General features: G+C 39.2%; 2 protein-coding genes across 2 annotated transcripts in view; one reads left to right on the top strand and one right to left on the bottom strand.

Annotated features, from left to right (window-relative positions):
* Positions 1–20,214, bottom strand: part of LOC126375312 (N-acetylneuraminate lyase-like) — a 27,776-nt gene extending 7,562 nt beyond the window's left edge. The window contains exon 1 of the mRNA XM_050022252.1: positions 19,996–20,214. Within this exon, the coding sequence (XP_049878209.1) occupies positions 19,996–20,001 (6 nt within the window). The 5' untranslated portion in view covers positions 20,002–20,214. The remainder of the gene's footprint in view (positions 1–19,995) is intronic.
* LOC126375260 (L-asparaginase 1-like) lies at positions 7,371–22,908 on the top strand. The gene is made up of 13 exons (XM_050022184.1): positions 7,371–7,833; positions 10,126–10,251; positions 10,725–10,840; positions 11,621–11,746; positions 12,350–12,474; positions 13,505–13,734; positions 14,121–14,275; positions 15,984–16,097; positions 17,815–17,889; positions 18,427–18,562; positions 20,706–20,835; positions 21,501–21,726; positions 22,060–22,908. The coding sequence occupies exons 1-13, from the start codon at positions 7,545–7,547 to the stop codon at positions 22,201–22,203; spliced, it is 1,992 nt and encodes a 663-aa protein (XP_049878141.1). The 5' UTR covers positions 7,371–7,544; the 3' UTR covers positions 22,204–22,908.

Below are 22,908 nucleotides of genomic sequence, written 5' to 3'. Positions count from 1 at the left end.
ATGCTATATAGCTCTACCTACCTCTTCCAGGATACAGGCGTGATGCTACGCTATAAAAACATATAATATGCCTGGTCAATGTTTTCATTATAGACGGCGATACTTCTCAGCAGCCACCTATCATGTTGGTTTAACAGAAAGCTCGGACTTACTTAGTTCATCTTGTGATGGATGTATCTTGTTTTTATTTATTTTATTGGCCAGGTATGTTGGCTCAACTATGCTTGATGGTAAACATAGAGAAGCCCTAATTGCAGTAGCAACTGAAAAGCAACGCAATGAGAAGTTTCGAATCAGTTGCGACTACCATACTGGCGTACTAGATGCTTCTTCACGCTTCGCTTAAAGGACTCCATATTGTAAGAAGGAGGGAACACTTGAGCCGGCAACCCGTTCCACTTTTTAATGGTGCGGCAAAGATAGGAGCTACTACCCCAATTGCGATAAAGTCTTCTATAGATAGAGCTTCTGTTATGTATGCATGATCAAATAGGAGGTGTTGTGTAGATCTTTGTTACTGCTGCAGTCTCAGGTTAGGTTAGAATATAACATACCTATCATAAATAAACCGCCAATATAATACGTCCCACTGCTGGGCACAGACCTCCCCTCAATCAACCGGAGGGCGATAACATACTCCACTACGCTGCTTCACTGCACGTTGATGGAGGTATTTTATGGCTAATAGCCGGGACCAACGGCTTAATAACCTCCGTGGTGTGGTGGTTAGAGCGCAAAAGAAGGTTATCTAAGGATATAAACAAAGAACTTTTTAGTAGTTTTTATATGCATATTTATGTATACACCCCATTTGACTGCCCATTAAAATAATGCTTAGAATGACAATTTAATTAGTTTGTAATTAGGTACTTATATAGAAAACCACCGCCGCATGACTGTTACGACCAATATTTTGTATTTTATTATTATTTTTCTGTTCCTTTTACGTTTCTGTTAATAATTGTGATTTTGTGTAAGTAAGTTTTTTTCCCCCTACTGTGTTTGTATTGTTACTGTGACGTCCTCTAATAATAAAAACTTTCTTTCTTTCTTAAAATAAGACCTTTTTAGGACCGAACCATAAAGTCCTCCTTAGCCTCTTCATTACTTTTTAAACTTTAAAAAGAAATGTTAGAAATGACAGTGCCAATGTCATTTTGAGAAAACCCCGCAAAAAAGTTATTTTTGTTATATAAAAATAAAAATTACAGTGGTCGTCATGAATTTCTTATACGTGTTGTATTATTGGCTCAAGAGCATTTATTAAATATTAAGTAAGTTCTCTATCTGCTCTGATTTTACATTAAGGAAAAAGTATTTGTAGGTACTTAAGCTAATCAAGTTGCGTAATGAAGATCGGATTATGATAAACAATGAGATGTGAAAATTATGCATGCGTTCCATTTCCGTGAATCGTAAGGTTGTTGTTTAAATTCGCTTTATATAAAGCAGGCAAAGATCTAACGACCATACAGCCTTGACTTTATTAATTTAATATTCGAAATTCACGATCAAAATAGACCTAAGCCTTTCAGTTTTCAATATCCAATTTAGGCCGTATGGTGAATGACATTTACTTACATTAGGTATGGCATGAACATAAACAGTGATATTAATCGTTCCTGGGCTATTATTTTATTCTGGGTCCCATGGTTAACTTATTCGCCAAAAAAAATTTTTTTTATTTATGCTATTGTTTGTTAATATTTCTTACTATTATAACAATAATAATATTTAAATCACATTTTACAGGACTTTGCAGCGATGTTTACCAATTATTTTTCACTTATTTTTATATTTATACTAGGGAGGGTGCAGAAAAACAACAACTGTGTTACTTTGTTACATTATGTAGTTTTATTATTGGGAACGTTCACATTAAATTCAAACCTTTTTTTTTTTAAATTAAGATAAAAGATTTTTGAACTTATATTATTAAATAACGAAACATTTCAGTCTAATACATCTTTTTATGGTTAGGTTTACCACTTCGTTACCTAATTTTGATTTTATGAGATAAACTTTTTTAATAAAATAGAAAACAATAGCAGTTCAAGCATTTTATTTATGGAGGCCATTTATATATTAAAAATAATCAAAAAAAGTCAAAAATTTTAAAACATACTTAGGTAGTTTTAGCTATAATTCTGAAAATGTCTCCATAAAAATGGGGGACAAAAAAGTAACGCAGTAGTTTAGTAAGTAACATAATGGTAAACTTTGCGCATCTATGGTGTTTAACTTACTGAAAACAATTAAAAACAGAATACAATTAAATTGAAACCATAACAAATTAAACAAAACTCTCTTAGAATAAAATAAAATCAAAACTTCTCAAAAAAACAGTATTAAACATACATTAGTTTCTGTCTGAGTCTCTCTTCAGTCTTATTTTTCAAATATATTTAATGGGACATCAAATTCATTCAATACGTTTTCAGCAAATGGAATTCTATAGTCTCTGCTTACCCCGGTGGGAAATAGGCATGAGTTTATGTATGTATGTATGTCATCATCGTCATCAGGCTTACGACGCCCACTGCTGGGCATAGGCCTCCCCCAAGGATCTCCACGACGATCGGTCCTGCGCTGCCCGCATCCAGCGGCTTCCCGCGACCGGTCTACTTTGTAGCGGGCCTATACTGAGCGTCGTCCGACACGTGGTCGCCATTCTAGAACCTTTCCGCCCCAGCGGCCATCGGTTCTCCTCGCTATGTGTCCTGCCCACTGCCACTTCAGCTTTGCAATTCGCCGAGCTATGTCGGTGACTTTAGTTCTCCTGCGGATCTCCTCATTTCTGATTTGATCGAGCAGGGAAATACCGAGCATAGCTCTCTCCATTGCCCGCTGAGCGACACCGAGCCTCCTCACGGGATCCATAGTAAGCGGCCACGTCTCACTGCCGTAGGTCATCACTGGCAACACGCACTGGTCAAAGACTTTCCTCTTGAGACACTGAGGTATTTTGAACGAGAAGATATTCGCAGCTTCCCGAACGCTGCCCATCCGTGTTGGATCCGACGAGAGATCTCTTTCTCGAAGTTGGACTTACCTAACTGGATTATTTTGTCCTAGGTAAATGTACTGGTCTACAACTTCGAGTGTAACGTTCCCAACCTGAACTGGAGTGGGTGCGACATGGTCGTTGGACACAAATGTTCGTGCTAAGACCCACTCGTTGGGATACGTTACTGAGATGCTCGAGCATGGTGTTCTGGTCTTCCAGGGTCTCAGCCATTAGGACTATATCATCGGCAAATCGAAGGTGCGTCAGGTACTCCAATCTCAATCTCCCTCAGGATTTCGGGAGTCGACGAAATGACTCTGCCGTCCTCAGTTTTCAGTCTCGTTAGTTGACTTTGCCCAATAGACAGATCTTTTGCGAACACCTTGGAGCCCTTGTTCCGCTCTATAGCCACTTTAATACGTGTAGTATTAAATTGGCGAAGGTCGCTCGTCAAAGACTTCGAGATCTGTCTATTAAGTTGTCTATAATGTAAGACATCCGCTGAGTCCTGCAGCCTCATTTCGTGTCTCTTATCCATGAGTTCGAGTGTGTGTGCGAGAGTTTCTGCGTTTTGGTACGGCGGGTTCTAAAGTGTTTAGAACCTACCGTACGGACAGCATCCACCATCAGGTCGTTTATATCGTCCACTTCTGCGCAGTTATCAAGGTACTCGAAGCGGTTTTGAAGCTCGAGCTGAAAGCGCTCGGGTTTTTGGATCTGGGCTGGCGCCGGTCGGAGCGTGGATTTTATCACTCGCGATCTTTCTAGCTTGATATTGATATTCAATGTGCCTCTTACCATGCGGTGATCACTTCCCGTCTTAACGGCATTGATCACAGAGACATCATTGAATATGTGCTTTTTTGTCGACATGATAAAATCGATCTCGTTTTTATAATTTCCACTGGGACTTATCCAGGTCCATTTGCGGGTGCGGGCTTTCTGAAGAAGGAGTTCATCATATAGAGGTTCTTCTTCTCCATAAAGTCCGCCAGCATCCGGCCTCTGGTGTTCCGGACCCCAAATCCAAATTGCCCCACTCTCAGCTCGTTACCGCAACGCTTCCCCAACTGTGCATTAAAGTCCCCTATCACAATCGTGTAGTGGCTTTTATGGCTATGCATGGCTTTAGAAATCTCCTCATAGTCTCCACTTCGTCATCGTGGTGTCCCGAGGTCGGAGCGTATGCCTGGATGACAGTCAGCGAATATCGAGATGATATTCTGAGTATCAGGCACGCTACCCTGCTCGAAACACTACCGATGGTCAACACGTTGTTGACTAGGGACTTGTGGACGATAAACTCGACACTCTGTAACGAAATAATTATAAATTAAATTATTAAAACCATTAAATTTGTAAATATTGAGCAAAAACTTTGAGTATTTCCACTGCGTTACGATTGCGACAACTGCGTTACATTTCGCAGTAACGCAGTGCATCGGTAACTCAGTTGTAGAAACCACGTGTATTCTAAAATAGCACTCATATGGTAATTCATTTTATAAAACAGATCGTGTACAATAAATATTTGCTCCTTTTTTTAAGATATAACGTAAAAGATTATTCAATATTCAAAAAACTCACCTATCACAGCGGTCACTCAGCGGTCTCCCAATTAATACACGCACCTATCCCGCCGGCGTCCTCGCGACTGACTCGGCGAATTTCAAAGCCACGCACTCCCCCCGCGCCCCAATAATATTTGATTATATGTTATACGACTTTTGGCGCAAATGCATACAAAATTCTAATTTTAAGACTCAGTTTCGTATGGTAACATAGTGTTCGTAATTTTTCGGTTTGCCGCGGGGACACAATAAATATTTTGGAATAATTAAAAACTGATAAAGGAAAATAATATTTATTATTGTTAAAGTAAAGATTAAATTACGTGTTATTACCGCAAATATTACATTTTAATAGCGTCTTGAAGAGTTTTTAAGTAATGTATGTTTATATGGAGTAAATATATGAGAGGGACAGTGGAATTTTGTAGGGAAACAACTGCGTTACTCAAAAGTACAACTTAGTTACCGTGTTTTTGGTTAAATTCAAATAATTTTGATAAAAACGTGGAACATAAAAGCACGAGTATATCATCAGAAATGTACCAATAGTGTAATTATTTAAAAAATAATTGTTTGCTTTAATAAAAATCGTGTTTGAACGTGAGAGACAGGTTATGGGACCCAAAATAAAATAATAGCCCTCCTGGCAATGTTCCCATTTTGAGAAAGTTCACGGCAGTAAAAAGGCGTAAACTTTGTGCAAAAAAGAGTTTTATTACCTAACCTTCAGGCAGATAGGACCATAGTACAAGAAAGAACAATTTGAAAAAAAAAAAAGAAATAAAAAGGAGTGCTGAATGTGTCGTGAAGATAAGTACGGAACCGGTATGAGTTGATTCGGAGCATATATACATTCTACATAATTATACAACCTACGTATAGGTAGTTTCTATATACTGTGCCTTTTTTTTTGACGTGACTTATTGTATATTTGCCGCAGATGGCATTAACTACTTGGCCGGACAAATGGGGAGCGCTTAAGGCTTTCACCCGGTACAACGTTTAAGACAACAGGCCTGAAGGTACCCAGTTGGGCGCGAACCTCGGCTCAGGGCGTCATCTGAGAGGAAAAAATAGTTGAAAGAATTAATCGACTCTAGTGGGTAAGCGCTGATTGAGGGAAGTCATCGACCACGCCGGCGGGGTCGGTATCGGGGTCCTGAAGTGTTTGGTGTCGCGAGCTGATTGGCTGCCTCTATGGCTATATTCTGTGCCTATAAGTACACTTAATTATTAATTATCCATTAAAATCTCTGTAGTAATTTATCTCGCAATGTCCAACCTAAAAATGGCGGTCTAAAATAATACACACACTTCACCGGTACGTTTATACTTATCGAAAATAGGTCAAACGAACTCCGCCTCTCTTCCGTGTCATAGTGTCTGAGAGACATTATTTCTACTGACTCCAGTTTGAAAACAGGTAAGATTTAATAGTTTTTATCGTATTTAATTTGTATTTATTATTTATAATGACTTCATTTTAATGTGTAATTATAATCATCAGGGGGGTTCTCAAAAAGGCCAAGCTATAGGCTGGTTTCCAACTAAGTAGTCAAATCAGTTACTATTTACTAAACGTCAAAACACGAAATTACTATAGAATTTGTATGAAAAACCACACTGTGACGTCATAGAAAATCGTAATAAAATGTCGGACTTATTATTAAGTACGTTTTTCTTGATTAAAATTCATAAATAAGTTAAATAGAAAAAAGAAAATGTTTTTCGTCAGTTTTAGAACTTCTTTAGTAAGTCTTTATTTAGTAATCAAAATTTCATAATTTATCTTTAAAAGAGCAAGTTATTTGATATTTGTTTGCATTGCGCACTTACTTTTATATGCGCAAATGTTAAATTGCAATGTTGCCTTTTTAGATGTATTGCTTAGATGTGGCCTTTTTAACCCACAGTAGGTAGTGCGATGTGCCTTTCCCAGGAATTTCCCAAAGTGGGAATGTTTCCGTCCAGTTAGGCAACGGTAGAACGGTCACGAGCATTAATATGTATACACTTTGGTACCATGTCACATTAACTTTTTTGACAAATTGAACTGTAAGTCTCACTAAATGTCAAATATGTTAGTGCGACAGAGTCCTAAAGTGGGTACATTTATTGCTCATGACTGAACAACGACATCCATGCTGTTCGTCGAACAGCTCGCGAATGCGCTTATTTTCATAATTATTCAACCGATTCATTTCAGGTAAGTCGGAGAGAGATGGCTATACGGAAAATATAGTCAACATAAGCAGGTATTCCTCAATAATTACTCACTAAAGCATTACTCGTATGACGCAAGGGCATTGGTTGGTGTCGTTCTGTCTCGGAAATTGACGAGAATGTTCTTATTCTCTCGTGTAGGTTACGAGGTCATTGAACGACCTCATCAACGGGCCGTAAAATGTAACTTTGGGTCAAAATAGTAAACATAGAGCCGTTAAAGACTCCTGACCGGACTGCGTTACGTGCCCTCCGAAGCACGGACCACCTTACTTTCGGACAATCGGGTGATCAGCTTGCAATGTCCTAACCAAACTAGGGATCAAAAAGTGATAGTTATGATAGGTCCCCATCAGGAATCGTTCGCGGACCCTTCAGATCGACCGGCCAACGATTTAATCACGGAGGCCATCTGTAGTTTGTCTGTCATACAGTCGCACTTTGGATACAACTAACGTCGCACTAGCGCTCCTCACGTCAACAGACTGTGTGTATAGAGCTTTATAAAGAACAACAATAATGTGTAGAAACACGCGCAAAATAATAAACGCATGATTTTTCGCTCAGTGATAAGCAGACTAACCTATAGACAGTTTGCACTTCGCGCGCGTGCGTAATACAGTCCGCGCTTGAACGACGAATTGATAGCGTGTGCTCGTGTAAAAAGTCACTTAAAAAAATACGTTCGCATCGTTTTTTTAAAATAAAACTATTTAAAATCTCTACTAAAATAATAATAAAAAATGATCGACAATGAAACCGTTGAAAATGGCGCCAACTCACATTCGGATTCAGACGAAGAGAAAGAAGACATAAAAGAAATTAGTAATGGCGGCAGTAAATCAGCTGATAGGAAACACAATGGTAATTTGGAAAATGGTTTCAGTGGACAAAGACCAGTATTAAGGAAGTCACCGAGCTTCATGGAAGCGAGTCAAAATTTCGTGGTGCACAGCAGAGGTGGAAATGATAGGAAGGTTCTGGTTATCTACACTGGCGGGACGATTGGCATGGTGAAAAATAAAAATGGCGGTACGTACCTATTCGTTGATATAACTTACTTCTACTTAGTACCTACTTATTTTGTTTTGCATCATTGCAGTAGGTATTTGGAGAAGTAATAAGCAACCTAATCGTTATGTAGTAATGGTTGTTTTAATTATAACTACTTATAAAGATAATTCAATCACTAAGTACTTAAACAATTATGATGTAACATAAACATTGTATTAAAATAAGTTATGTCATAAATAATGGTGATAATAGCTAGATTATAAAATATTCCATCATTCTGGAGAGAGTGAAATCCTTTTCTACTCTTTTTTATTTTATAAGTAGGTTCTTCTTCTGTCGTGTGGGTTGTGAGGTGGATTACCAACCCCATCAACTCTGGTGTCAGGGTCATGTACCGACTACTAACTTACATCAGTAAGTTGTAACCGGGAGCGACGGCTTAACGTGCCTTCCGAAGCACGGATCATCTTACTTTCGGACAATCGGGTGATCAGCCTGTAATGACCTAACCAAACTAGGGATCGCAAAGTGATTTTTGTGGTGTGTCCCCGCCGGGATTTGAACCCGGGACCTCCGGATCGTGAGCCCAACGCTCAAACCACTGGACCACGGGGGCCGTTATAGAGGAGTGATGAGCATGAATGTGGATGGTGGATGGATATCATAGGGGTACAATCTTGAGTAATATCATGTACCCACTTTAGAACCCTGTCGCATTATCATATTTGACATTGAATGAGACTTACGGTTTGATTTGTCGAATAAGTTAATGTGACACCGTATCAAAGTGTAAGTATACATATTTTTACTCGTGACCGTACATACGATGACCCAAGAAAGTGTGGATCAATTGTGTGAAGAAGGAAAATAATATGTGTGTGAAATGTGAGTACTGAGATGACACCTGACAGATGAATTGAAGAGCAAAACCCACTTAGACTAGGGAATAAAGGAAAGGGAGGCCTTTGAACGCAATAGGCTAGCGAAAAAAAGCAATATAGTGTGCAAAATTAATTTGTATTACACAAGCTGAACAAACATGTAGGTAATTACGCGCGTATTTAATAATTTGGTTTCAAGAAAGGAAGTCGTTCACATTCCTTATTATCTAGATAGTTACGTATTATCGAACCTCGTTCACATAAAGTTGATACTTGGTACTTTATTACTTTTCCTCGATCATCGTTATCTGGCGCCCTTCAACCCTAGTTACTCTTTATTGCGTTTTGTATCGGTAGTGGTTTTAATTTCCCGCATTTTATTTTTTACAAGTAAATTTATAACTAAAGAGATATTACACATAATATAAACTCACGACTATATCCCAAATGGGGTAGTCAGAGGTACATTCATCGCAAGGTGAACTGAGTAGACCGAGCTAATAATGAAAAGAAATATTATTTTAATATTTTATTTATTCATGCACAATACCTTCAGAGAGCTTAGACACTACGCGTGGGAACACTAACTAGAAATTAATAGGCACTTATCCAGTGTCACGCCACGAATACTTTATACAAAACACCTCGTTTTACACAGACACTACGGTCACGAGCATTAATATGTATACACTTTGGTACCATGTCACATTAACTTTTTTGACAAATTGAACTGTAAGTCTCACTAAATGTCAAATATGTTAGTGCGACAGAGTCCTAAAGTGGGTACATTATATTGCTCATGACTGTACACATTGACGTTATCGTACGCGCGCATCTGTGTGTGTGACGTCTGCTGCCCATTCGATTTTAGACTAAACTAAGTCCGAAGGGGGAGGTAAACCTAGCTCAGACGCTGGTGTTGAGCGGAGAGTTGCCGTTCTTGCTATACGTAGTATTATTACTTATAATTCTTAGCGATATCATAGAATAAAGAATAATACGGCTTACAAAATAGAACGGTCACTCTCGTCCCGCACCAGTTCATATCGAGCGCCGAGCTGAATTTACCGCACCCCCTCTGGGTCTTAAATGGCCGGAAGCCACTAAGGAACAAGGGGGTGCGCGCGGATTGTCTGTCTCACTCGTACTTACAACGCGCACGGTAAGAATGATAGTGTCCACGGTGTGGCGATATTTAGTAACAGAAACATTTGCCTCTTGGCTAGGCCCTATGAAGCCATTAGAAGACAACTTGCAGTCATATTTGGTATTTGACTCTCAGAGCACGGAAGATAATAGGTGAAATATGCTACACACTTTTGTCCTTTTACAAATATCTATACTGGATATTTGCAAAAAGAATCTAGGATATTTTCCGTTCTCATGAATATCAATAAGGATTATAATTTAATAGATTTTTCAATTTCAGTTTTAGCACCGCAAAGGAGCATATTTGAGACTCTAATAAGGACATACCCACAACTCCACAGTAATTCGCTGTGGAGGATGAAAGTTTCAGAACCAGGGTTCGAACCTTCATTTTTCGTCCTACCAGGTACGAAATTTATTTTCTCTAGAATAAAAAATAATTCATTACGTTTGCATTGAACTGTCAGTAGCGGCATACGGGCGTAAGGTCGGGGGGGGAGCCAACTCTATCTATCCCTTTCTGTCATTATCTCCATATCGTTATTCCGTTTTCACGGGTCACGGAGTCCTCTTACTCTACCTGAAGATTTGACAGGTCCGGTTTTTTACAAGCGATTGCCTGTCTGACTTTCCAACCTGCGAAAGGAAAACCAGCCCAATACAGCTTAGGCCACATCCATGCATCCGTCTTTTTCTGTTGGTAGTTCGCACTATTTAATTTCATGCTATCTCTTTCTGTACCCCACACCTCTGTAGTCTAGTCTTTAATTAAAGCGTGGTACAGAACTCGCCTGCAAAGTAAGTACTTACTTATAATTACTGTCGACTTACTGATAAGGTGCTAAGTGACGAAAATGCTGACTATGCTTACGTTTTCAGAGACAAAAGACTGCGAAGCATGTACCATATTGTACAAAATAATAGAGTATGATAAATTAATAGACTCGTCAAACGTAACTGAAAAGGAATGGGAGAAGATAGCGATTGATATAAAGGTTAGTGTTAATTAGTTCTTACAACTCATGAAGGCACTTGGCCTGTGGTTGTGGTTACACAGATCGTGTACACACACGGTGTGACTGTGTGCGTGGCTGGTGGACACACACACTTACACATATACAGATACAATACCTCTACAATGGAATAATTTTTCGTATAGAACGGTAACTCTCCGCCCCGCCAATTCGTATCGGGCGCCGAGCTAAATTTACCTTACCTCTGGGCTTTCTTTAGTCTAAATGTAAGAGGGAGCGCGCGCAGACTGCCTGTCTCGCTTGCATTTAAGCGGCGAGATTTTTGTACGGAGTATCCGAAGTGTGCCTTTTGTAAAGGCATTTTTTGATTGCCTTCGTCAGTTGCACGAACTTAAACAACTGTGAAATTAATTTAATTACCATTTAATTACCATTTAGTCCCAAAGTTCTGTCATATAGGAAAGTAATGATAAAAAAAAGTATCAGTCCCTTTTTCAAAAATGTGTATACTATTTTAAAGTAAGTACTTACATTTATCAATGAATTAAAATAACTTAAAATTATTCAAAATGTCCTCCCTTATTTTTATTAACGGCCCTTAATCCCCGCGCAGCACGCGCCATTTTTTGTTTTAAAATATTTGTCAAACACTCAAAAATGGAATGCAATATAATTCTTTTAAAATATGAATTGAAAAATAAGTAATTCTTTTATGTTCGAAATTTAAAAATATTGTGCCAGTTACAGAACTTTGGGACCGACTACGTATACCTATACTTAATGTGATGGTATTTTTTTCAGAAACATTACGATTTATTCGACGGTTTCGTGGTTCTACACGGCACGGACACGTTGGCATATACAGCGTCAGCTTTATCGTTCATTTTCGAAAACCTTGGCAAACCCGTTGTGCTTACTGGGTCTCAGGTAACTACCTACTTATTTGCTTATTTTATCAACAGTATCCCTACTTACCAGTAGACGGTGATTGGTCTAATAGAAAGCTCGGTGAAGTGTGGGTACTTAGTTCATCTTGTACCCACTTTAGAACCCTACCGCACTATCATATTTGATATTTAATAAGACTTAGGTACGGTTTAATTTGTCAAAAAGTTAATGTGACATGGTTTCAAAGTGTAACATATACGTACTTGTGACCGTACCTCTGATTACCCCAATTGGGATATAGTCGTGAGTTTATGCATATCTACTTATAAACAGCGTTTGACCACTACTTTAAATTACTTGCAGTGATGGTAAATAAATAAACAATGCGACTTAAAGTGGAATGGTTGGAGTTTCCTCACCCATTTAGCTTTTTTCTTTGAAGTGACTTATTGTTAGTAGATTTGTCGCGTGTGGCATTTACCACTTGGCCGGTACCAATTATTATTAATCGTTGCCCAGCCTGTTAGTGGATTCCGTTGGGAAATCTACAATTAACTAGTCAAGTCAAAATACTTTAAAAGTCAGCTGTTTGGGCTTATCACTCTTACCATCACAACTTCACCACTGTATTTTTTTTTCTAGATCCCAATTTTTGAGCCAAGAAGTGACGGTGCAGACAACTTTGTTTCATCGCTGATCATCGCCGGAACTCTCCACATTCCTGAAGTTACCATCTTCTTTGGCAGCAAGCTCTTTAGAGGAAACAGGTATCTATAAATACCTAAATGTGTGAGTGCGTTCCGGCTAAGAGTTCGTATATTTGTCTTCAGCCAAGTTCGTAACCGAAGTTTCATAAATATGGGTACAAACAAGTACCTACATTATGTAGTTACGACTAAGGAGTTTTCTCCACTGTTTCATTACCAGGTTTCCAATCACGTTGGTCTAACAGAAAGCTCGGTGAGGTGTGGGTACTTAGTTCATCTTGCAATGGTACTTCTTGCAATGGTAAAGGTCTTTAAACCAGTCTTTAATAGAATGCTTGGTTTAATTGAGACATGAGACAATGTTTCAAATCGGAAGATTCAGGAATAACCGCTTAATACATCAAAATTTTATATAAGTATTTATAGCGAAGATAAACTTTGAACCCGTAATAATTTTAGGGGCCAAACAGCTGCATTGCTACTATTTATATAAATACTTACGAGGAATACGTAATTAGATTAGATAATAATTATGAACCGAGACCTTGTTACTATTAAGGCCTATAATGACGTCACGTATTCGGGAATATCGGCTTGTTACATAATGTGGCCTTTATTAAGTAATATTGTAGAATAAAGGTGCGTATTAGAACGGTAACTCTCCTCACCCCCTCTGGGCCTTACTTTATAGTCTAATGGCCATACGCCGCTAAGGACTAAGGGGGAGAGAGTGCCTACTGTCTCGTTCACACATACACGTTTTTGTACGGAGTGCACAAGGTATTGACGGGGTATGCTTATATTATTGTAGACTGGTAGGCTGAATAAAACGAAACGTTAAGGTGCGTGAAAGAGAGAGCGACGAATGAGCGAGCAAAAAGGAAGAATTGCGGGATGACAGGGAAATTGCGGTCGGTTGTTTTTGAGTTGAAGATATATAAATTGATAAAACTGGAAAATAAACAAGTCAGCACACAAAATATAATCGTTTCCATAATGCATCGTCCCACATTATTACGCATTATTTGCTAATAGGGTTAAGCTTGTCAGTACCTCCTTAAGAAGATAATAAATGAAACATTGTCCTCAGAACCAGCAAGATATCCTCAAATGCCTTCTACGCTTTTGAATCTCCAAACTGCGATCCCATTGTTGACGTCGGTATAGACTTCGAAGTGAACACGAGGATTATATTCAAGCCCACTGTGATAGACAGATTTAATGTCAGCCCCAAGCTGTCCAAGAATGTTGGACTCCTCAGAATATTCCCCAGCATCAGTGGTGCGGTCATCAGGGCCTTCTGTCAGCCGCCTATTGAAGGCAAGTGTTCACAATTTTACAAGAATCCTGGTGACAATCCTCGCGCTTCTTCGCGTGCACACACAGTCACCTTTCTTGATGTGACTTATTATTGTCGATTTGCAGCAAACGGCATTAACTCCTTGGCCGGACAAATAGGGAGCGCTGAGGGCTCTTATTCGGTACAAAACTTAAGGCAACAGGCCTGAAGGTGCTTCACTCGGGTCGATTAATTCTTTCAAATATAATCCTCTCAGACGCCCTGAGCCGAGGTTCACACCCAACTGGGCATCCTCAGACCTGTTGTCCTGAATTTTCGTACCGGGTTAGAGCTCTCAGCACAACCTATCCATTTGCGGCAAATCTACAATAAATCACGTTAATAAAAAATATTTCTCTTCCTGCAGGAGTAGTATTGGAGAGCTATGGAGCTGGTAACATTCCATCGAACCGACCTGACGTGTACCAGGAGATCTCTGCGGCTGTGAAGCGAGGAGTGATCTTCGTCAACATTACCCAATGCAATACGGGATCCGTGTCACCAATATATGAAGCGGGCCAGGTAACATGTCTCCAGCTAGCTTGCTTGCAGCTTGAGTAAAATGACTTTCGAAATTGTTTTCGAATTCTTCTTCTATCGTGTGGGTTGTGAGGTGAATTACCAACCTCATTAACCCTGGTGTCAGGGTTATTATTGAGCCGCCAACATGGCTCATGTAACAAATCATGCTTATGTTTTCGAACTCATGTTTGGATCAAAAATGCTCAAAATTATCACGTGCTCAGAGGCGAAGGAAACCATCGTGAGGAAACCTACATTCCCGAGAAATTCGGAAGTATGTGCCCTAACCTAACCTGTATTAGGCTGGTATTCCCTTCTCGGGTTGGAAGGTCAGACCTACAGTAGCTTTTGTGAAAAACCGGACCTGTCAAATCTTCAGGTTATGTAAGCGGACCCTGTGAAGATGTGTCATATTGAGTAAAAAGTCTGCTTATAAGATTCATTGGTTCCACCGACACTATTGGAGATGCTGTCAAAAACACACAACTTTTTAACTGGATCTTGATAAGTACAATTGCGGGTGTTTCTAATAATCGTATTAGATCCATTGAATGAACATTAAAATAACCGTTTCAAATAACATAACATTTCACCTACGACCGAAGCTACTTACGCGATTTAATCATGGATATTTCGCTGCTTCGGAAGGCACGTTAAGCTGTTGGTACCGGTTACTACTTACTGATGTAAGTTAGTATGACATGAGCAATGTCAGGGGCCTATGGTGGCTCAATAGTAACCCTGACACCAGGGTTGATGAGAAGAAGATAGATATTTAAGTATCTAGACCACTTAGGAAACTTACTGGGGCCTTGTCATAACTCATACGTGATCTAAACCACGAAAACAAAACCACGAAAACGTATAAAATAGGAGGCTTTTGTCCTGCTTTGGGAATTTATAGCCGTCATTTTACCTACTTACATTAATCTAACAACTTTATAGCTGTCAGTTAGCTGTTCGTGGATGTTTGGCCAGAATTAAGCGTGAGTTACGAGTGGGTGTGTCGGAAACTTGGAAAAGAACAGCTGTTGGCCTAGAAAATGGCACATATACGTAAGGGGAATAATATTTTTTATAAGTATTCAGGTAAAAATGCTACCCATATATTGAAAAAATGGAATCAAATCATGTTTTAAATCGTTATAATAATATAAAATATAAATAAAAGTGTATAACTAAGTAATACTAAGTATAAAAAGTGACAAAAGTTATCATAGCCATTTACGATTCGCACTCTGCTCTGGTGCACCTCTTGTCACGCTCTGTAGACAATGCTATATAAACCAATGATTGTTGATTCTGCAGGTTCAATACAATGACGTATTTGTTTTTCTATGTTGACTTTACAAACACCATTGGTGTACTTATAATATGTTACAATAATATCACCATTCAGCCGTACGCAAGGAAGGGATATAATGGTGGAAACCACAAAACGGAAGAGGTTCAGGTTCTTTGATTAGGATGGCTATGATGGGGGCAGCGTCTGGCTGGCATCAACAGTAACATATTAATAACATATTATTATTATCAATAGCTGGCATACTCAGATGTCTAACCGGTGAGTGGTGATAACAGATATAATTTTAGGTGGATAATCGAAATACATCTAACAACCCCACACGGTAGAAAAAGAACAATATATAGTTCATCATGTAGAATACGTAATCCTTTAGACAGATTTGTGGATTATCTGTTTTTTCAGGGTCTGGAGAAACTGGGTGTGGTGTCTGGCTACGACATGACCCCTGAAGCAGCGTTGACCAAGTTGTCGTATGTCCTTGCCAAGTCAGAGATAAGTCACGAAGAGAAGAAAAATGTAAGATTGATAATATTTCTTTTCGATATACTTACGTATCGAAATAGTTTATATATATCCTCTTTTCGATGGTATGTTTTTTCGTCTTTTAATATATTTATTTATATCAGGTTAGGTAGGAAGCAGGTTAGGTAGTCGATCCAAGTGAAAACGGGATAATGTTAGGAAGATGATAATGACTAGCTACTCTGCAAAATAAGTGGATTATTAATCTGCATTTTTCTAGGAATAAGATAGAGAAAAATAGACACCCAGTGTCGCTATTAAGGTTATAAACAGCATACACCACATGCCAACCCATTCGCAAACCCGGACATAATAATATACAAGAAAAAGAAGATAACATACCTACAGGGTGTTAGTGACATCGTAACGAATACTGAGGAGGGATGGTTCAGACCATGATTCTCAGTTGATATCAAGTGGCATTTCCTATTGGAAAATTTATATTTTTTATTAATTATTTTCAGTTCCATACTTTTTCGACGGGAAATTCCACTTGATATGAACTCAGAATCATGGTCTGACTTATCCCTCAAAGTTTTCGTTACGATGTCACTAACAGCCTGTATAGGAAAGGCTTCCATTTACAATTACAACAAGCAAGACGCGATAGGAGTGTCAAGTGTAAATTGTAGAAACAAACATTACGTCTGATAACTTTTAACATTGCCTTGTAAATAAACTTGTTTAACTTGCAGCATCATCACACATAATATCTGTAACACGCAGTAGCACGTCATACGTTTGCCTGTTTCATTGTCAATATGGTATTATAAATGTAAAAATATTATCTTATCTTATTCAAATGTTATAAATTTAATAGAACAGGAAAATTCTTTCTGTTCGTTGTCTCACATTGTGCGGTTCTGCCGTCCGAAGAACGTAATATACGATCCCGACGACCCGATTACTCTAGCCATAGGGGCAGCCAATCAGCTCGCGGCACCAAACACTTCAGGACCCCGATACCGACCCCGCCGGCGATTTCCCTCAATCAGCGTTTATCGCTATCCTGAACCGAGGTTCGCGCCCACCTGCGCACCCTCAGGCCTGTTATCTTAAACTTTGTACCGGGAGAGCCTTCAGCGCTCCCCATTTGTCCGGCCAAGTAGTTAATGCCATCTGCGGCAAATCTACAATAAGTTACGTCAAAAAAAAAAAAATGCTACAGCGACAGCAACTAACAGCTGGTAGCACTACAATAGAACATCATAAAACATACATTTACCATTGCTCTGTTCGCCCTCCGCTTATTTAGGAATGGCCTGTGCGCAGCGGTAGGACGTATATCGTCACCTTATGAAAACCACGTCAACGCCTTTTTGAAACCCCCGCCAGCGTGGTCGACGATTTCCCTCAATCAGCGCTTATCGCTATCGATCCACTAGGGTCGATTAATTCCTTCAAATATTTTTCCTCTCAGACGACTCCCTGCGCCGAGGTTCGCGCCCAACTGGGCACCCTCAGGCCTGTTGTCTTAAACTTTGTACCGGGAGAGCCTTCAGCGCTCCCCATTTGTCCGGCCAAGTAGTTAATGCCATCTGCGGCAAATCTACAATAAGTAAAAAGAGCCTTTTTGAAATAACACATTCTGTCAAATCAAAAATCACAGTCAAAGATGTGATTTGAAAAGGCTCTTACGTGGTTACTATAAAGCAACAATATAGTATATTCGTGGTTATTGCTATAAATAACATTATTATTTCTATTGCAGATGATGGCAATGAACATAAGAGGGGAACTAACGAGAACAGACGTACTTGCTTTACCACAGACGCACAACCCAAAAGTAAGTATATTTCAAAACTGTGACCTATCAACTTCCGCCTGTAAAACGTTACGATATTTAAGCTTCATCTTTGGATTGCCTAAAAATGTAATCGAAATCTTCTATTTTCTGTTCATTATTCTCAATAAATTCTCAACCTGGACACCAGGGTTGATGTGCTCGGTAATGTACCTATCTGACAATTTGACAAATTATCTGAGAATTCTCATTCTTCATACATTTATGTCTGCATTTTTATAGCATCATTCATTATCTCTACTGCTTTGTGTTAGGTACCTATAAGTATATTTACCTATTCGTTCATTTAGCTATTCTTCTTGCATGATGGATCCCTTCACATAAATTCCTTACTTAACGTAATTTTTCATAATTATGTATATGTATTATCTTTCGCTGATGTTCAGCTCACTGGAAATAACCGCCGATAATTTCATTGCGTTTGTTAAATGTATCTTTCTTATCTCACATAAAATCTCCTCGTTCAAAATCATCTATTTTTCTATTTCTATCTACTGCCATTTTATCCCCTTCATCCAGGACTTACAACCATTAGACACCCTGGCTAAATGCTTCAACGTGGAGTTGACACCCAGTTTGAAGGACAAGGTATTCTGCGCGCTCCTACAGTACGCCACTGAACAAAACGATGAAAACACACTTGAACTGTTACTGGGTAAGTTTGTAAGTTGAATGGTTGAATCATGGTTAATCATGGTGTATTGATCTTGGTTGTAGAGAACCTATCTTTCAAATATTTTTCCTCTCAGACGACGCCCTGAGCCGAGGTTTGCGCCCAACTGGGCGAAGGCTGGTTTTCCCTTCGCGGGTTGGAAGGTCAGGCAGTCGCTTCTGTAAAAGAACCGGACTTGTCAAATCTTCAGGTTAGATAAGTGGGCTCTGTGAAAAAACGGGATAATGCTAGAAAGATGATGACACGACTTGATTTATGAAACTTGCTGCAAAACTCTAGAACAATTTGCTACGCCAATCAGCAATAAAATGGCGCTAAGTTAATTGGCGGTGCGAGAAATGATTTCCCTTCATGGTCATATTCATATTAGTGATTATATTAATTTCTTTCAATTGATATTGGTCTGTTTGTGTCTCTTGTTTGAGGTCGTGACCTTTTGTTATCGTTGTCACAAATTACGTAGATTGACTGTGACGGAATTTTACAAGATACATTTCGTAATGGAGACATATTTCGAGAAAGCGTAATAAAGCGTAATATTTTATTAAGTTTATTATTGACGCTAAAACACTCGAAACAAAACACAATCACAGTAGCAAAATAATATAAAAAAACACGTTGATGTTTTTCATTTTAAGTCGCTATTTCTCTGTGCTTAGCCACTTACGCCGTTTTGTAATTAAGTTGACATACCGCTAATTGTGAAATGGCGCGCCGATTTATACTTTTATATACCACAGCATATAAAAGTATACTACATATAAAAGTATATTTAACAGCCTCCGTCGTCTAGTGGTTAGAGCGTTAGGTTCACGATCTGGAGGTCCGGGTTCGATTCCCGATGGGGACATTGTCGAAATCACTTTGTGAGACTGTCCTTTGTTTGGTAAGGACTTTTCAGGCTTGAATCACCTGATTGTCCGAAAAAGTAAGATGATTCCGCGCTTCGGAGGGCATGTTAAGCCGTTGGTCCCGGCTATTAGCCGTAAAAAAGCACCTCCACGAACCCGCATTGGAGCAGCGTGGTGGAGTATGCTCCATTCCCCCTTCGGTTGATTGAGGGGATTCCTGTGCCTAGCAGTGGGAAGTATATAGGCTGTTTATGTATGTATGTATAATAGTCATGAATCTCTTTACTACGTTACTCACATCATTGCGTATGAGCAATATCATGTACCCACTTTATAACCCTGTCGCACTATCATATTTGACATTTAATGAGACCCACGGTTTAATTTGTGAAAAAAGTTAATGTGACATGGTTTCAAAGAGTAGACATATTAGTACTTCATTATAAAATGGTTCAGTCTGTTCTTTGTCGTCTATCTGTTACCTTTATTTTCAATCCGTGATGTCGTGTCGATCCATCTAAGATAAATAAAACTTGGTTCTGAATTAAGTAATAATTAACTTACCATCATTTGTCTCTGTTTCTCTTATGACCTAATACATAATTCCTCTACTTCACTCGGATCTCTTTTCTCTCTCTCTCCTTCCTTTGCACAAAAATCGGATTACCACAAATCACTTTCTTTTTGACGTGACTTCTTGAATGTAGTGTTCCTCAGATGGCATTAATTACTTGGCTGGGCAAATGGGGAGCGTGAGGGCTCTCAGACGGCACAAAAATGTAAAATAACAGGTCTGAAGGTAACCAGGCGGGGACGAACTTCGGAACAGAGCGCCCTCTGGGAGGATTATAGTTGAAAGAATGAATCGACCCTAGTGGGCCGATAGCGATAAGCGTAGAATGATCTCTCATTCACAAGTCACCTTTATTATCAATAAGATACTACTGCCGCATCTCGGATGCACGAATGCTCTAATTTTACAATTGAATATACCTATAATGATAATGGTAGTTTCCAACTAGTCAAATCAGTTACTTTTTCCTAAACGTCAAAACGCAAAATTACTGTGGTATTTGTATGAAAAAGCAACCTGTGACGTCATAGAAAAACGTGACGAAATGTCGCAATCATTATTTTTCTTTATTAAAATTCATAAATAAGTAAGTTAAATAGAAGAAAGCAAACGTTTTTGTCACCTTTAGATCTGTCTTTATTTAGTACCTAGGAAACTACCCAATAAACTAAAATCCGGTATTTGTCACTCTTTTTTTCAGAGATGGGTGCGAATGTGAATTGTCAGAACTGGGAAGGGAAGACAGTATTACACGAGGCTGTGCTGCGAGGCAACATCCGCATGGTGGAGTGTTTACTTAAGAAGGGTGCCAACGTCCATCTGAAGACAAAGTAAGAGATTTCCTCTTCATCACATTTTGGCTGAAGATGCTCCATTTTCTATGTTCCATTTGGTTAATGCTTGATTTAGGGTGCTAACAGCAACGGTCTCTGTAGTCCAATGGTTGAGCTTTGGGCTCTTGATTCGACGGTTCCGGGTTGGAATCCCGGTGGGGATATATCACAAAATTCAATTTGTGTACCCTGGTTTGGTTAGGACATTTCAGGCTGATCCCCGGTTTCTACTACAGTATATGTAGGTAGTAGTTATATAAACCACGTCAGGCGCCTACGGCCGCTCAATAATAACCCCGACACCAGGTTTGATGAGGTCTGTGATACACCTCACAAACCACACGATAGAAATAGAGATTCGAATAATGCTTGATTTAGAGCTACTAAGGGTTCCAAGCACATGGAAATGTCAGTTTAAGCTATTGACACCACGCCGTTTCATGGTTACAGCAACCAAAGATTTGTAAACATACACATAACATTGTGTCAATTTCCCGTTGATGTAGAAAGAGTCCAATGGAGAGTTGAGAGGATTTCAATTACTACGATACTGACACACCTTTGCTTTCTCCACACTCATAATCAAAGAAGAAGTTTCTTTTGTGCAGTTGTAATTGTCCCATGTGCAATGAAGAGTTAGTGAGTTGATAATGTCTTTCCAGGATCGGAGAAACGCCTCTTCTAACAGCAATCCAGCGGAACGACATCGAGATGATCCAATTGCTGGTGAAGTGTGGAGCCCACCTGGCTTCCATCAACACCAGTGCGTTGGCTGAACTGCTGTTACTGGCAGCTCGTAGTGGCAGCGTCAGGAAGCTAGAAGCTCTGAAGATTGCTGGCGCTGATCTCAATATCTGTGATGAGCTGAATCATACTCCTTTGCATAAGGTGGGACGACCGATCACTTCCGTTTTTCCTATCAATACAGGATGTTAGTGACGTCGTAACGAAAACTTTGAGGGTTGATTCAGACCATGATTCTGAGTTAATATCAAGTGGAATTTCCAACATTGTGAGGTTTATTGTCAAGCTATGCACCATCCCTGATGTAGCTATGTGGTGGCTCCTATCTATAACCAGATATTTACATATTTTACGAGGAAATTGCACCAGGATTTGTGGCCGGTTAATGGCAGTAGGTTCGACCCTATTACATAGGACCTCTGCCCTCAAATGTTCCCCTTTAACTTGCACCTTAAAAAGTGTGTTATTGTTTTGCAGGCTGTTATCTGCAAGAGTCCAAAAGCTGTGGAATATCTGGTAGCGAACGGTGCTAGTAAGGACGCGGTCGACTTCTTAGGGAACAAGCCTATTGACTATGCAATTAAAACGAACGATCCGGAAATCATAAACCAGTTGAGATAAACCCTAGCATTATCCCGTTTTCCACAGGGTCCGCTTACCTAACCTGAAGATTTGACAGGTCGGATTTTTTAATGAAGCGACAGCCTGTCCGACTTTCCAAACTGCGAAGGGAAAACCAGCCCAATACAGGTTGGATCACGTAGGTTTCCTCACGATGTTTTCCTTCACCGCTGAGCGCGTGATAACCATTAATGATCCAAAAATGATAGGAAAACAAATTCGACAATCATTGGTTTAGGCCTGTGCTAGATTCGAACCTGCGACCTCAAAGTGAGAGGCAAGCATTCTACTGGGCTACCACGGTTTCAAATTTGATAAGTATCACATTATCATAATAATTATGACTGATTATTTAGTTTCAATGGAAGCGGTACATAACATTATATAACTGATCTATTAAGTTGATGCATAAATATATAAAATTAATTTAGCAGGCTACGCTGACATAATTGTATAGTAAACTCTTTCTACATTTTGTTCGGTACAGTAGTGTCATACATAGCGTACGTTACAGACTTTATGCAACTTGTTATAAAAATAGTAGACATTTTCCTGTGTCAATTTCATTGTAAGTACCGAAGATTATTATGATAATATAATTAGTCTGCCGACGACAATCTCACATTGTTTAATTTAAAACAATATCATATTCTACTTAGTAGTATGTGTAACGAGGGTGAATCACAATAAATTTGAAAAATAAAA

This window comes from Pectinophora gossypiella, chromosome 18 (assembly GCF_024362695.1).
Source record: "Pectinophora gossypiella chromosome 18, ilPecGoss1.1, whole genome shotgun sequence".
Classification (NCBI taxonomy): Eukaryota; Metazoa; Arthropoda; class Insecta; order Lepidoptera; family Gelechiidae; genus Pectinophora; species Pectinophora gossypiella.
This window is presented reverse-complemented; position numbering and strand designations above follow the sequence as displayed.

Bases quoted from the DNA above. Each gene is read 5' to 3' on its own strand.
- LOC126375260 (XM_050022184.1), top strand. From the start codon at position 7,545: ATGATCGACAATGAAACCGTTGAAAATGGCGCCAACTCACATTCGGAT. The intron at 12,475-13,504 runs GTATCTATAAAT...CATTGTCCTCAG, and splicing joins AAGCTCTTTAGAGGAAACAG to AACCAGCAAGATATCCTCAA. The intron at 14,276-15,983 runs GTAACATGTCTC...CTGTTTTTTCAG, and splicing joins CAATATATGAAGCGGGCCAG to GGTCTGGAGAAACTGGGTGT.